This window comes from Oncorhynchus gorbuscha, unplaced genomic scaffold (genome assembly GCF_021184085.1).
Source record: "Oncorhynchus gorbuscha isolate QuinsamMale2020 ecotype Even-year unplaced genomic scaffold, OgorEven_v1.0 Un_scaffold_579, whole genome shotgun sequence".
Classification (NCBI taxonomy): Eukaryota; Metazoa; Chordata; class Actinopteri; order Salmoniformes; family Salmonidae; genus Oncorhynchus; species Oncorhynchus gorbuscha.
Window position 1 is genome coordinate 123,527 of NW_025745413.1, and position 16,807 is coordinate 140,333.

Sequence of the window (16,807 nt, forward strand, 5' to 3'; positions counted from 1 at the left end):
GTTTGGGGCTGTTTTGCTGCTTCAGGGCCTGGACAGCTTGCTATCATCGAGGGAAAAATAAATTCCCGAGTTTATCAAGACATTTTGCAGGAGAATGTTAGGCTATGTTGTAACTTTAATGTGTTACAGAGTTAATGTTTAATTTGTTCATTGAGCTGTATCTAAACATATTTCTTTAGTTATTTGCATATGTAATTGTATTGGTTTGTGTTGAATTACGCTTTTTGACTGCAAGTTCCAGAATGCCTTGCGAGAGGAATGAGAGAGATAATGCGCCAATTATGTGCAGGTGCTAGTGATTGTGGCTGACTTTCCGACAGCATCTTACCTGCATTGCTCTGTACCCAAACAAAGTTGTTAAATGTAACGTGAACAAGTATTCTTACTAAAAGAAGCTTTCGTATCAAACCCGACGTCCCGAGTCATTAATCTAAAAGGCTATCCGACAATTGAAGCTCAACAGAAGTTGGGTGATGCAACAGGACAACGACCCAAAACAATAGTAAATCAACAACAGAATGGCTTCAACAGAAGAAAAAACACCTTTTGGAGTGGCCCAGTCAGAGTCCTGACCTCAACCCGATTGAGATGCTGTGGCATGACCTCAAGAGAGCAGTTCACAGCAGACATCCTAAGAATATTGCTGAACTGAAACAGTTTTGTAAAGAGGAACGTTCCAAAATTCCTCCTGACAGTTGTGCCCGATCTGATCCACAACTACAGAAAATGTTTGGTTGAGGTTATTGCTGCCAAAGGAGGGTCTACCAGTTATTAAATCCAAGGTTTCAAATACTTTTTCCACCCTGCACTGTGAATGTTTACACAGTGTTTTCAATAAAGATATGAAAACGTATATTTGTGTGTTATTAGTTTAAGCAGACTTTGTTTGTCTATTGTTGTGACCTCGATGAAGGTAAGATCACATTTCATGATCAATTTATTTAGAAATCCAGGTATTTCCAAAGGGTTCACATACTTTTTCTTCCCACTGTATACTGCATCTTACCCCAGCTGTAGGTCCATTGTGTGTGTCATCGTTTTAAGTCTCAACATCAACCAGCTCTGGTGGCATTGGGGACTTGGGATGCTTGCTCTCAAACTGCTGTTTGAATGTCTTCAGGTCACGCACCTGCATCTGTAAGGGTCAGGTAAGGAATGGAGGATATTAACAATCATTAGCTGAGACTGAATTTTCGGGTGACAAACAAACAAAGTAATAAGATGCATCAAACTACTACACATCACACAGGCCAGTACAATGGACTGTACTGAGAGAAACCTAAAGGTAGGCACGTGAAACATTCAGGTTGCTGCACTGACTATGGAGGCTCAAGTCTAGAGTGCCAGGCATTTGTTCAACTCTCATTTGTTCAATGGTTAAATGACTCTGACGTTCAGGGGTGGTTGGAGAGACTGCTGGTGTTGGTGAGCTTCTGCCCCTATTTTAGGCCGTAACACAAATATTCCCCCACCCATGTCCAGGGGTCTCAGTGTTATGTCCCTTGAAATATATGTACTTTTGGTAATACCTTGTGAGTAGGCAACAAATACAATCTTCTTAAATTGACATGTTGAATTTTTTTGCCATAGTAAATTGTATATTGCGCAAATTTCCCTAATGCGGACAGTTTGCGTTACTACCTTACACAATCTTGCATTTTCACCCTATAAAACTTAGTGGAATTACACAAAATGTTAACCTCAGATCACGATGACAAGATTGATTGTCTTAAACAGATTTGTCACAACTTCCGCTGAAGTCGGTTCCTCTCCTTGTTCGGGCTGCGTTCGGCGGTCGACGTCACCGGTCTTCCAGCCATCGCCGATCCACCTTTCATTTCCATTTGTTTTGTCTTGTTTTACCACACACCTGGTTTACATTCCTTCATTACTTGACGTGTATTTAACCCTCTGTTCCCCCCATGTCTGTGTGTGGAATTGTTTGTTGTAAAGTGTATGTGCACTTCAGACTGGTTTGCAACGGGTTATTTCAACCCATATTTTGTTGTTCTGGGTGCCTTTGGGTTTTTCCTCATTAAAGTGCTCCGGTTAGTACCCAGTTCTGCTCTCCTGCGCCTGACCTCCCTGCAGCCCGTTACGCACCTCCTAAAAGATCAATATCTTGCCAATATCTTGCCAAGATCAATAAATGTCCAGGAAATGGCACAGGACATTTGGGGCGGTCTCTCCATAAAAGTCAATGGCCACACACCAATACATGGATTTGACAGTCAAATTATTACTTAAATAGCAGTCAACTGTTGTCACTGTTGTTATTCTATAGAGGGTCGTGATTCGTTTAGGTTAACTAACAGAAAAAGTGGTCTGGTCTCTTTTCCATGATGGAAGCCTCCCGAAATCATCATCCAACATTCCAAAATATAGATATAAGCCTTCAAGTACTCATCTAACCAACTTCTTCAGGGCCAGCCAGGCCCAATGTCTCCCTGAAACCCAAACCCCACAAGAAGAAGCCCAAATACGATCTGCCGTTGCCCAGTGACAAGGTCAGGGGAAAACACTGGTTTTTGTCTTGCAGTTAAACTTGTTTTATACAGTTTAAAGGGCTAGGTCATCCCAACTACAAAATTACTTAAGGTGCATTTACATTTCATTTGAAATAGAATGCATCCAAAGTGTACATTAGTCTTTCCTGGTTCATAACATATTTTTTGGGTGATTCAGCAAGAGAAAAGATTTAACTGCCTTTGAACGGGGTATGGTAGTAGGTGCCAGGCGCACCGGGTTAAGTGTGTCAAGAACTGCAACACTGCTGTTTTTTTCATGCTCAACTGTTTCCCATGTGTATCAAGAATGGTCCACCACCCAAAGGACGTCCAGCCAACTTGACACAACATGGGCCAGCATCCTTGTGGAACGCTTAGGGCAGCTTATAGAGTCCATGCCCAGATGAATTGAGGCAGTTCTGAGGGGAAAAGGGTGTGCAACTCAATATTAGGAAGACGTTCCTAATGTTTTGTGCACTCAGTGTATGTCGTCCTACATGTTTTTAAATAGTACAGTATCTCAAACCACAGTACAAAACCATATAAAGTGTGGGCCTGTAGTATCTGTAAATCAACTAAACATATTTTTTATTTCCATTTGCAGATAATAAAGCATCATTGTTCATGTAATAATCTAATATTAGCTTTATACCTCTAGGAAGAGGAAATGGTCATAAAATCAAATAGATGAAAAGACGGAAGCAAAAATGTTTTTGAACTACAACTTATTTTATTTAAAAATGTAGAATTCAGTGCAAAGTAATGTAGTGCATTGGTGTCTAGATCCCTGTTGGGTGGCAAAGTGTCACAAGAAACCTGTGGGGAGAGAAAACAAGAGAATACATTAAATTAATGGGTGTTAACTAATCAGGGTTCAACAAAGCACTTCAAGTCCTCAATTCCTTCAAAAGAGAGAGAGAAGGAGAAAGGAGTATGGTCCCTGCAGTAGGACTACATGCTGGCCATGTGGTTCTCCAAGTGGTACTCCAGGAGGCTGGAGAGCTCAGTGACCAGAGACTCTGGGTTAAAGTACCAGGCCAGCTGCTGGCCAAACATATCATCTAGCAGAGCCATCAGCCCGCCCTGAAGAGAACACAACACATAGAAAATGGCTCTGAGTTACTAGCTTATCAAGAGGAGAGAGACAATACTCCCCCTAAAATGGCATAGGAACCTGGTTAACCATGAATATGGAAGTAAACAGGAAGTAACCTCTTGACTCTTACATTGAGCAGCAGCAGGTACCTGTCAGCCTCTGCCTCCACGTTGGCAGCAGTGGGCAGGAAGGAGCGTACAGATGCTCCATGAACCCACCAGGGTGCTAAAGGAAACAAAGGAGGAGAGAAGAGGAATTTAAGTGAAACTGCTAATAGAGAGAGATCAAAACATGTACCAGTGAGATGCTACTTACCACCATCAGGGACTTCTGAGCTGTCATCATCCCAAACAGCACCAGCTCAAAGAGGACATCTATCATGTTCACATGATGGATCTAGGACAAAAAACACGTTTGGAGAAAATAGGAATGATTTCAGCTTCTGTGATGTATAAAAGACATGCATGTGGAAGAACTCAGTGAGACTTGAAAGAGTTAATGAACTCACCTTTGCCTCAGCCAGCTCCCTCTCAATGTCATTCCGCTTGGAGGGGGCGGCAGGGTAGCCTAGTGGTTAGAGCATTGGACTAGTAACCGGAAGGTTGCAAGTTCAAAACCCGAGCTGACAAGGTACAAATCTGTCGTTCTGCCCCTGAACAGGCATTTAACCCACTGTTCCTAGGCCGTTATTGAAAATAAGAATTTGTTCTTAACTTACTTGCCTGGTTAAATAAAGGTCAAATAAAAAAACTCAGGTAGTCCACAAAGTCGTTATAGGTACGGATGAACTTGGCCTCGTCCTATGACAAAGAAAAGAGCATCTTAATGAACAGAATACATTTCCCCTCAGGGACGCTCTCTTTCCCTTGAAAGAGAATGAGTTAGCGAGTTACCATGTGGTTGGCCTGAACCAGTGCGCCCAGGAGGACCTTTCCTACCACAAACAGTTGGTTCCTGCTCAGGGTGGAACCAAGCAGGGAAGAGGGAATAGTTAGGGTGAGACATCTTCCTCTAGGAGACAGAACAAGAAGTCACAGAGAGAAAAAGAAAAGTGGGTCCACTCACAGTGAAGGCCTGGCGCAGGGAGACGAGCCTCAGGGCGAAAGTGTTTGTTTTACTGTCCGTTTCAGAAACAGTTCAGCTGGTGAACTATTCCGTTACTGTGTGTGGGGTGTTACGGTAAGTAAAACAGGAACCGGGGAAGCCTTTGGTGGATGGGCACAGACTGAACCTCGAGTCTAGTCCAGGCCTTCTTAAAGGTTTGCACGGCTCTCCCCGCTGCTCCGTTTGATGCCGGATGGTAAGGTGGTGACAGGATGTGCCTTACTCCATTGTTCTTGAGAAAAATTTCTAAATTGTTTGACGTGAACGGAGGGCCATTGTCCGATACGAGCTCCTTGACTAGTCCAAAGGATGCAAACAGGTGTCTGAGAAGATTGATGGTCTTCTCAGCTGTGGTCAGTTGAGTAGGGAACACTTCCATCCACTTGGAATGGACATCGACGACAACAAGGAAATGTTGCTTGTCAATTTCGGCGTAATCCACATGGATGCGTTCCCAAGGTGTAGCAGCCCAGGACCATGAATGAAGAGGTGCAGCAGCCCAGGACCATGGATGAAGAGGTGTAGCAGCCCAGGACCATTGATGAAGAGGTGCAGCAGCAGGCTTGTTGCGAACAGCTTCACAATGTGAGCAGTGGCCTACATGCTGTTGAATGTCCTGATCCAGTCCAGGCCACCACAGATAACTGCGAGTTAGTGCTTTCATTCGAGTGATCCCTGGATGTCCCTCATGCAGGTCAGATAGCAGTCTCCTCTGGAATTTGTGAGGTACCACCACCCTTGATCCCCACAGAACACACCCTTGATCAGTGGACAACTGTTCTTTCTTGTCGATGAATGGACGAAGGTTATCGTCATTTACGAAGGTTGGCCAACCGCCTAATGTTAAGTCCAAGACTTTGGAAAGCACTGGGTCTTTCCTTGTTTCCTCTGCTATGTCAGAAGCAGATATAGGCAGGTCATCAATGAGAGAGATCTGGAATACTGCTCTATCATCTTCACTGTCGGAGTCACTATTGCATGGTAGTCTTGATATTGCATCGGCATTTGCGTGATCACTGGATCGTCTGTACTCAATCTCGTAGTCGTAGGCTAACAATATCAGAGCCCAACGTTGCATTCGAAGTGCAGCAAGGGTTGGTATAGCTGGTCCAAGGATGGCCAACAGAGGCTTGTGATCTGTCAGCAGTTGGAACTTCCTTCCGTAGAGGTATTTGTGAAACTTCTTCACTCCGAATATTATGCTCAGGGCTTCCTTCTCAATTTGAGCATAATTTTTCTCACTTGGTGACAGAGTCCGTGATGCAAATGCAATAGGATGTTCTTCACCTGACGGTAGAACATGTGAGATGACAGCTCCTACGTATGGAGATGCATCACACGCGAGTCTAAGCTTCATCTCTGTGTTGTAGTGGGCAAGCCACTTGCTCTTTAGCAGACGCTGTTTGCATGTCTTGAATGCTTCTTCGCATTGTAGGGACCAATTCCACTTTGTATCGGCCTGCAGCAGTTGGTGAAGCGGATGCAACAATGTGGACAAGTTTGCCACAAACTTTCCGTAATAGTTCAGGAGCCCCAAAAATGACCTCAGCTCTGAGATATTTGTGGGTGCTGGAGCGTTTACGATTGCTTCCACCTTTCTGTTGGTTGGGTGCAGGCCTTGTGCATCAATCTTGTATCCGAGATACTCCACTGAGTCCTGGAGGAACTCACACTTGCTGCGTTTCATTCTCACTCCGTATTTCTCCAGTCTTGACATCACTTTGTCCAGCACTACAAGGTGCTCTCCAATGGTTGGTGCTGACACGAGGATGTCGTCCATGAAGCACACAACATGGTCTATACCGTCCAAGATCTGATCCATTGTTTGTTGGAATATCGCTGGAGCTGTCGAGATTCTATAGGCCAAGCGATTGAATCTGAATAGGCCCTTGTGTGTATTGATGGTCAGATACTGTTCTGACTCCGGATCCAGCTTCAGTTGCTGATAAGCGAATGCCAGGTCCAGCTTACTGAAAACCTTCCCACCAGAGTGGCAAACAGATCTTCAGTGTTTGGTAGTGGATATTCCTCTGGTAGTATGCAGCGATTTACTGTGACCTTGTAGTCACCGCACATTCTGACGGTCTTGTCTTTCTTTGGGACTACAACAATCGGAGCGGCCCAGTCGCTCCTCGCTACTGTTGTTATTATGTTATTCTTCTGTAGGTGGTCCAGTTCCTTCTCTACTGCTTCCTTAAGAGCATAGGGAACTGGACGTGGTTTGCTTAAAGATAGGCTTGGTTCCTTCTTGCACTCTGACTTTTGCTGTGAAGTCTTGTATTTCACCGTAGCCATCTTTGAAAAGTTATTTGTGCTTCTCCAGCATGTTAGTGAGTGTAGCCTGACTCACTGGTTTGTCATTTCTCAGACTGAAGATTTCTCCCCAGTTCAACTTGATCTTTTGTAGCCAGTTTATGCCTAGCAAGGCTGATTTTTCTCCTTTAACAATGACAAGCGGTAGCGTCCACTCCTTCCCCTCATACCGGACTGGTACCTGGATCTGCCCTAACACAGGAATAGTGACACCAGTGTATGAAGAAAGGCGGATGGACGCGGGCTGAAGAGGGCACTCTTTCAGTTTTTCATTGTAGAGTCTCTCTGGAACCAGAGATACAGACGCTCCGGTGTCCAGCTGCATTTTTACTGGTTTTCCCGCTAACTCCATGTGGAGATAGATTCCATCTTTTAGTTGTTGAGCCATGTACACTGTGAACAGTTCCAATACTGTTTCAGTTGTACCTTCCTCGTCTTGTGGTGCGGTGCGTCTGACACTTTGTGCGCTCTTGCCATGCGTTTCGAGGCTTTACACACTCTCTGTAAATGTCCAACCTTTCCACAATTGTGGCACTTTTCCTTTTGGAATCGACATTCACTGTGCTGATGATTATCTTCCCCACATCTGTAGCAACTTGGCTTAGACCTTTGAGATGTGGGCTGCTTTGTTCTTGTGTAACCTTGAGGACGGGACTGAAAAAAGTCTGACTTTTGTGAGCTTTTTTCACCACGTGCATCACTGACCTTGTGAACACATTTCTGACGTTCTGCATGTCCCGATAGCTCAATAGTATCCCTGTGGGCAAGCTCGAGTCCAAGTGCTATATCACAGGCTTTCTTAAAGGTCAGGTCCTTCTCTGACAGGAGCCTTCTGTGATATGCTTCATCTGTGAGACCACATACAAACTTGTCTCGGAGAGCATCATCAAGAAATCGTGCAAACTCACATGTACTTGCCAGCCTTTTCAAAGCAAGGATGTAGTCAGCCACGGTTTCCCCTTGACTCTGGTGGTTGGTAAAATCTGAAACGTTCTGCAATGAGAATTGGCTTAGGCTTGAAATACCTTGAAAGAGTTTCAGCCAGTTCTGCATAGTTCAACTCCACTGCTTTCATTAGTTCAATGAGACCTTTCAGCAATCCATACTCAGTTGGACCCAAAACACTGAGAAATCTGGTTTCTTTCCATCTTTGATTTCATTTGCAGCCAGCCAACGCTCAAAACGCTCCAAATAGGAATCAAAATCCTCTTTTGTAGCCTCAAACTCTGGTACTCGACCAATGGTTGCCATTTTCACAGTTAATTGTTCAGTTTCCTTATATTCCTTAATTTTCTGAATATTCATCTACTTCTTCACTTCAGAAATTTCTGCAATTACTTCATTCACTGCACTCATTTGTATTAATGTACACACCATGTCACGTCCCTTCTTCCTTTTTTTTCTTCTTGACAATATTTCTCCACTGAGATTGCCTAATTTCAATGGGTTCAATGACAGTTTCTATATTTAACCACCAGAGGGCAGTGTCGCTATTCTGGAATCCAATAGTCTTGCTACTTGGCAGCTCCTGAATAATGTACTAGCAGTGCTAGCAGTGCTTAGCCTTCTCTACTGGCGAAAGAAAATAAAAAAATAACTGACGAATTACACAATTATTTTGAGTTTCATTACTCACGCAACATTCTTCCCTTCAAGCAATGTCCGTTTATGTAGTTTAATCACCTCGTCGCCACTGTAATATTTGTGTTGTGGAGAAATGACCAGGCAGGAGACGGGAGTACAGTTAGTTGTCGTTTAGTCAAAAACCCCTCGTGCTCTACAGTTCGCGGCATTCCAGTGCACATGTGCATTTCCTATTAGGTGTAGTAACGTAACACTGCCGTAATGCATTACTGCTTAGTAACAGCACAGTAACTAATATAAACAGATGTAGATCCCAGATACTACACATGTCAACCATTAGAGTCAATGGGAGATAACAGCATTATGACCACGATCCTTCAGCATCTGACAAGCCCAGACTACACAGACATTTCGAGGAACTCACTTTAGCAGAGGAACATTTTTGTATTTATTTTATTTTACCTTTATTTAACCTTTATTTAACTAGAAAAGATCAGTTAAGAGCAAATTCTTATTTTCAATGATGGCCTAGGAACAGTGGGTTAACTGCATGTGCAGGGGCAGAACAACAGATTTGTACCTCGTCAGCTCGGGGGTTTGAACTTGCAACCTTCCGGATACTAGTCCAACGCTCTAACCACTAGGCTACCCTGCCGCCCCAGGGAGGCTAACCTCCCTCTCCTCAGGCAGCAGGTCCTCCTCCCAGCCCTACGACAACAAAACAAGCATTCAAAATCAGTGACCAGTGCAATGACATTACAAACGATCGGTCAATGGAAGGATCTTAATGCTCCTAGTCAATAGTATGTGTGTGTAACATCTGACCTCATAGCAGTTGTGGCCCTCAGGCTCTGGGTCAGTGAACTGCTGAGTTGAGTGGTGGGCACAGAGAAGTAGGCAGCCTCCGACCACACTGAAGAGGAGAGAAGCCCGTCCAGCCCCATGTGGAGAGTGGCGTACACCACTGAGACATCAGCCTGCTGCTCAAAACACACACAACACACCTGTTTACCACACACGTTATTAGAAAACACACCAAATCTAATGCAAAAATGCCCAGTAATGTCTAGTCTATATACATAGGAAATTGTTTATTTACCTGGTAGCAGCCAAGTGTCACATCCACAGACGTCTCGTGGCGGAGGTGAGACGCATAGTGGGTCACCCTACCAGCCACCTGCTGACAGAGAGAGAATACATGTTAAGGCCAAATGGAATACGTGAAGAAAAGCCTAATCTACTACTTTTTCAGTAGTATTTATGTCTTACCTGGATCCAAGTGATGGACTGCACTTTGGTGGCACAGTGGGGGATGCCCTCTGGACTAAGCCTGCCTGTCTCCTTGGAGATGGCCCACACCAGTTGAGTCTCCAGGCCTCTCACCCTACTCACATGGTGCATCCTTATCACCACTTGCTGTTGAGATAAACAACAAGACAACATCAACAAAACCACTTCAGCAATTGCTGTGACACATTTACACAAAGATCAAATGACTGACAATGTAGATTAGGATTAGCTAGTTACAATGACACATACCTGGGATCCCCCACGCATGTAGGTGATGATGGGGCTTATGAACTGGAAAGTTCTCCAAGCTTTAACCACAGGACCGGCATTGTTCTGCACATTACAATACATTCATGTTGGAAACAGTAAACATTGTAACAGCAGCATTCTGGACATCAAGGAGGAATGGCAGCTGTGGAACATCTGGCACATCATCCAATGGCACATCCAACTGGACCTCATCCAGGACAGTTGTTTCTAAAATGAGGAACATTGGAATATAAAATAAACTATTGTTAGGACATAAAACGTAGCAAAATTGCTAATACTAGCTAGCTAGGTAGCAAAAGTCAATTGCTTAGCAACAGTTACTAAAGTAATGTTAGCTAGCAAGCTAGCTAGCTACAACATCTCCAGCACTAGCATTTTTGCCAATTCTGAATGATAGAAATACACAATATTTCGCAAATTATAATGACATTGTTAAATGTAGTAAAAGAAGAGTTGTAAACTCCACATACCCTCTTCGAAATCCCTGTCCACCTGTCGACGATCACGAACCCTGCAAAACAGAAAAAGACAAGAAAAACAAGCCACAAATGAATTTGAACAACCTGTTGACGCAGTAGGCCGCCGACGTCCACGCACTCTCTCCACCAGTCTTGAAAAGCATCCAGGCATTTTCCAGTCGATTGTTCTCAGGTCTCAAAAATCAAACAAGTTTGTTGTCAGCAGCAAAGTTGTTGTTTTCGCACAGAAAACGTTCCATAGAACGTCGGCTAGATTGTCTGTTGGCAACACACGTTCGAAAATGATTGTTTACAAAATTGACAACTGTGTTGCCATTGTTGATGAATAACTACCAGAGAGGGAGACCAAATCAAGACGCTGGACAGAGTGGAATCAAGTATAGCAAAAAGGCAGTTTATTTAGTCAAAAGATATCTTGTCCTGCAGTTTTTAGCGTGCACAGACCTAATCATATGGCTCGGAAGGAGTCAGCTGAAAAGGCTCCCTAAACAGAATGTGCAGCGGATTTTGTACATAGAATGACGTAGGTTGATTCTTGTAGTTCTGTCTTCCGACTGGTTGGTGAAGGTTGGAGGCGGGTCCTGACCGAGCCTGTGCAGGAGCCTCATTGGTGCCCCGTGAAGTCGTCCGATCCTGGCTCCTGCCCAGTTGAGAAGGGCGTGGAGTGTGTGTGTGTGCTTACGCAAGAAGGTATTTGTGTGTCAGGGGATTGTGAGATAAGGGGAACTGAGAGGGGCAGTTTATGGCTGAGTGTGTGTGTTGTGCGATGGAATGTCTATGTGTACGGGGTCGTGAGATAAGGGGAACTGAGAGGGGTACGTGCAATGACTTGAGTCAGGCGGATTAGTTTGGCGCTCCATAATATATGAGCTATGTGTATGAATATATATATATATATATGACAAATCCCCCTCTTCATGTCTATTAGACGTGAAAACTATAGCAGAAAGGAGAAGGAGGATATAATGAAAACAAGAAGCCCCCTCTAGTATGCAGCGGAGCGAGGTAAATAAGCAAGGACAAAAAGGAGACCACTCCAAGTGCTACACCTGAAGTGGCCAAGAGGAGTAGACAGGAGGAGGGGATTCCTGAAAAGGTGGAAACGCCTCATCAGGGTCATCAACCGCCAAGAGTGGGTACATGTGGGTCTGGTCGCTGGGCAATGGCGGTGGTGATCGCTCTAGTGGCTAATGTGCGAGCACAACGAATACAGCAACAACCGCACAGGGTTAGGATAGCCACAAAAACAGCAACGGACACTAGGACAGAGGAGATCAGGGTCTTATATTTACCGAACGCATCCATCCAGGAGTCCCACATAGAGGTATCAACACCTGAATGCTGTTTCATCTTACCATTAAGGGTACGAAGACCCTCCAGGGCAACAGTCAAGCTGCCATCAGTCGCTGTGTTATTGGGAATGAAAGTGCAACATTGTTCCCCAAACATGGCACAAACGCCACCGCGTTCCGCCAATAACATGTCAACAGCAATTCTATTTTGAAAAGCCATCAATGATGTTGCTGCCAGTGGTCCATGTACGGCCTCGAATCCTTGCTGAGTCCAATTGCCTAGTTTTTGGACATTGAAATGAATGTAGTTAATACGATCTACATTTTTGTTAACTGTACACCACCAACAAATAGATGATTCAAAGCCTGCAGCCACTTGGTCAACGAGTTTATACTCATCTGGTACCCCCCTGGGCACGCCAATTGCATCAATGTAAGTTGGGTCCCCAGCTGAAGGGCCCACCGTGCGCTTGGTCATGGTAGGCCAAATTTTAGGACCCAGGGGTTGTATGCGGGTGAGCAGATCTTGGACGCCTATGGTGTAGACAGAGATTGGCAGCAGAAGGTTAACAAGCGTACAAACTCCAGTGGTGTTCCGGGTAAGTCCGTCAAACAGCCCAGTCCCCCCACACCACCACCATACGTCAGCTCTGGACACCGGTTTAAAATAACTTGTAATGACATGAGTGTGAGTGCACCAACTGGCAGGGAGTTGTCCCAGAGACCGTCCTCCACCTGTCATGTTGATGCATGTGAAATTAGCCTTAGCCACCTTAGAGGAAAATGTGGGTTTCTTAGCAATATCAGAGACTACTGGATAAACCGTGTCCCATTGTGAGCAATTGGCGGGTGGGTTGTCTTTATTCATAAGGGGCAGTAGGCAGTCATCAGTCAGTACTGCCGGCACTATGCGAAGCAGAGGCCTGGCTCCCATGCACACAACACAGCTTTGCAAGGTTGTGTTGGCTGCTTGTTCAGCCAATAAGAGCCAATTATTGGAAAACCCAGAAATTCAGTGGTAGTGAGTATGGTGTCATCAGGGGAGATGGGAGTGGAAACCACAGTTACAGGACCCCAGACTCCTGTCCCCTGGCCTACAGAGACAGTCTTGTTTTTGTCATCTCCTACAGTAATTGCTGTGGGCTGACCCTTTTCCACAGAGCAGATTTGTACTTGCCAGAATACCTTTGTCTCAGTAGAGCCTACATATGGAGCGACCCAAAAATCCTGACAGCCCCTACTGGGTTGGGCCCGGATATGGTACTGGTCCTGGTCAGGGACAATCTGCTCCTCCATTCAAGAACTGTCTGACCAGAGGAACAGCTTGACCAGTCATAACCAGTCTCAGCCACCAGATTTTGCCAGGTCCATTCGTCATAGGTTTTCCCTTTTGTCATGTACCAGTCATACCTGGTGTATGAAAGAGCCGTCAGTCCCCTCCCATTCCTCCTGTCCCCCAAGGTAGTGCAATGGTGGTGGTTGCATTCGTGGGTATACATAAGGTGGTGCTTCTAACCTTGTCTGGTGTGCATGGTGGGTCTGTAGGTGTAGTGCTACTTTTGGTGCGTGTGAGATTGAAGGGAGTGGTCCTAGGAATGGTATCAGGGATAGGGTTTGGGTGAGAGGGGTTGATGCTTTAGTATGTGTTTGTTGTTCTTTTAACCATGTGAGAGTGCCTAGGGTTACTCTAAATATCAGTAGGAATATCACAAACAGTGGTTCAGATATTCCTAGCCTCACCCAGGGAGGGAGAAATGTCACTCTAACTGGGCGAGGTTCCTTTATCAGGGTTAGAGGGGTTTGATGCCCCATTACCTGAGTCAGGAATATCTTCATTTGGAATCAAATTTAGGCTGTTCAAATCAGCTCTGACCTCTGTCAGTGTTCTGGAAGGAGTTGGGAGAGAGTAATAGGATACGGTATGTGTCAAAATGATTGATTGGTGACAGGTGTCAAAAATGATTGATTGCTGACCTTATGACCTGCTGACATGTACTGAATATGTGCCCCCGCCCCGCCCCCCCTGTTCGTGTGGTCATGTGTTAGAGGGTGTGTGTTATTTTGTGGCCCATGCCCCCCTCCACCCCCCCCCAGTTTTATCTCCCTTATGGTTGTTATCTATGAAGCAGGAATGTCTGGGGCTATAGATAGCGCTGGGGCCTCAGCATTATAAATGTCCAGAACAAGCCATTTTTTAAGACCTGAATATTAAACATCTAAAATATGTCTACAAGTAAAATAAGGCTATCTTTGTGTCAAATGGAACGTGCCCTGAGTGCTTCAAGGCTGCCAGGATATGCGTTGGAAGAACAAGTCTGTGGACGCCAGGATCTAATGGCTCTGAGAGTCACTTCCATGGGGTATACCCCGGACTACCCCCTACGTCATGATGACGCGTGCATGTTTAAATATGTGCCCCCGCCCCGTCCCCCTGTTCGTGTGGTCATGTGTTAGAGGGTGTTTGAACTTTTGGGGCCCATGCCCCCCCCTCCACCCCCTCAGTTTTATCTCCCTTATGGTTGTTATCTATGAAGCAGGAATGTCTTGGGCTATAGATAGTGCGGGGGCCTCAGCATTATAAATGTCCAGAACAAGGCTTGCGAAACCCAGAACCGTAAACTCTATTTTTTAAACATGGATTTTGCGATCAGTGGCAAAGCTGTGATGACTGTAGCCTCGGAGGCAGGACCGCGTCTGAAACATCGAGAAAGGGCCAAGTATACAGCCTCAATATACGATGCACCAAAAAAGCGTTTTTTAAACGTGTATAGAACCCAGATTACCGCCCGCAACGGCGCTGAAAGATGAAGTGTTGATGTCTAACGGACAGCATTGGGGGCATCTGTTTGATTACTTGGCCAGTAGCGTGAAACTCTATACGTTAGCCGAAGGGGAAGAATATACCGACCAGAAATTAGGCGTGACTTATGATGTTGAAGACTGGACAGTTTTTCGACAGGTTTTGTGTCCCGAACTGAGCCGTATCACCAAGGGTTACAGCTTGTTCACAGGCTACGAGACCCGTTGGGAAGGTACCCCGGACACCTCAGGACGAGTATTTCACAGAGTTAAATTACAACGTATAAATGGACGGCCTTGCGGGTTCGTGGAATTTTACGTCAGCACCGAGGAAATCCGAAACCAAAACATCAGGGATGGCGGTTCGGGCGGGGATTTCCGGCTTCGAATGCTTATACCCATTAAAAGCTGGCCTTTAATGGAATTGCAAATGTTGGAGCTGTTGGACGCTCTGTTTGTGCAGAGCCAAAAGCGCCAGAGCATTGTACGGATAAAGAAGTGCATAATATATACGAATCCTGAGGATTACGACTCAAAGCAACCCCAAGAAGATACAACGTCAGGAGAGGCAGCCCCCAAAGAAAGCGAGGTAAGCGGTGTTGTTAACCCCGCCCAGATACCCCGAGGGTTGGTTCAAGAATAAAAAGGCTGGTTCTTAAAACCTACAGTTCTTAACCGACCATGGATATTCCTAACGCATACCCGAACTCCGAAACGGCCTGGGCTCCCGACACTAAGAATTGTATGCCTCGCAGCCCTCCATTCTACTCCCCCCTGGCAAGACCCTCGACACTCCCTACCTGTACACAACCTGAGGACGTGTTTGATGGGGTGGTCAGTACTATTTTTGTTGACACAATCAAGGCCTCAGTAGCCGCGCTTTTAGGCGTGGTGATTGGAGAATATATACGATAAAAATGCATCGGTTGTGAGATTAATCACCCCAGCCAGCGAAGGCACCCCTGCCTATACGATCCCCCAAGATACTACTTCTTCAACAATTTTGAGGCACTGGTGAAAAGACTTTGGTCCCGCCGGTTTATACCATCGCTGGTCAGAGCCCTGGAGGCTATGGGGCTTGTGCCGTCTATCCCCAGAGTTTACGGGGTAACCGAAGCATTCCTACACAAGCTAAAGGAGGCAATTCACATACACCAGAAACTCAAAGAAATCCGACACACCCTGGTGGAGGATAACAAATACAGGGAGGCTGTGGTGTCGGATGTGATGGCTTTCTGGCTCAATAAACCCCAAGAGCCTGAGTGACATTTTTGTTATTTAGATATAGAGCAATGGGTTGCTCAATGGGTTGCTGTATACGATGTTAGATAGAATAAATACATTTTTTCTTTTGAGAGAACTTACAAGTGTTATGCATCAAATTATTGAAAATAAAGTGAACAATGTCTCATTCTACAAAACCCCCAATTGTTATGCAGGTGAGTGAGGACCCAAAAGCGACTTAACAGAAACTGAGTTTATTAAAGTCCAAACAGAGATAACATAATCCTCAATCCTTCACAGGAAATGTCCAAACGGGGAAAACATAAATCCTCTAGTTGTTGAGGGGAATTGCAGGATAAGAGGCAACAGACTGCAGGTCCCTTCGGGTAGGCGCGGGCCGTAGCGGACAGAGACACCTGCTCACACGCAGCATCTGATGATAAGGCAAAACACGACAGGACGGAACAAGGACACAGCAAACAGCAAACAAGAATCCGACAAGGACAGAGGCAGAAACCGAGAGAGAAATAGAGACCTAATCAGAGGGCAAAATAGGGGACAGGTGTGAGAGAGTAAACGAGGTCGTTAGGAGAATGAGGAACAGCTGGGAGCAGGAACGGAACGATAGAGAGAGAGAGTGTAGAGGACTGCTAATTCTTATGTAGGTGACATTACTGCTATTGCATTGTTATAACTGAGACAACACATAACAACGTATAGTAAAACAGGTTGGGCCCCATACAGGATACTCCTAGCCACAGGTGCTGGCCGGGAGTTCGGCCATAACTCCTCTGAAGATAGGGACGCACACACATTACACACTGACTCCTCTGAGGACAGAGACGACGC

The 16,807-nt window shown here is 45.3% G+C and overlaps 1 protein-coding gene across 2 annotated transcripts; it reads right to left on the minus strand.

The window, feature by feature from the left end:
• Positions 1–3,215: 3,215 nt before the first annotated feature.
• On the minus strand, positions 3,216–9,168 carry LOC124018773 (uncharacterized protein K02A2.6-like). 2 transcript variants are annotated; one of them, XM_046334132.1, is made up of 4 exons: positions 4,112–9,168; positions 3,919–3,999; positions 3,734–3,828; positions 3,216–3,323 (listed from the first exon to the last, which is right to left on the minus strand). In XM_046334132.1, the coding sequence occupies exon 1, from the start codon at positions 6,527–6,529 to the stop codon at positions 4,778–4,780; it is 1,752 nt and encodes a 583-aa protein (XP_046190088.1). In that variant the 5' UTR covers positions 6,530–9,168; the 3' UTR covers positions 3,216–3,323; positions 3,734–3,828; positions 3,919–3,999; positions 4,112–4,777. The 2 variants fall into 2 exon arrangements, with proteins under 2 accessions (XP_046190088.1, XP_046190087.1); XM_046334131.1 differs by lacking the exon at positions 3,216–3,323 and having other exon boundaries at positions 3,506–3,828.
• Positions 9,169–16,807: the final 7,639 nt, after the last annotated feature.

Coding starts and splice junctions, on each gene's coding strand:
- LOC124018773 (XM_046334132.1), bottom strand. CDS start 6,529: ATGGATCAGATCTTGGACGGTATAGACCATGTTGTGTGCTTCATGGAC.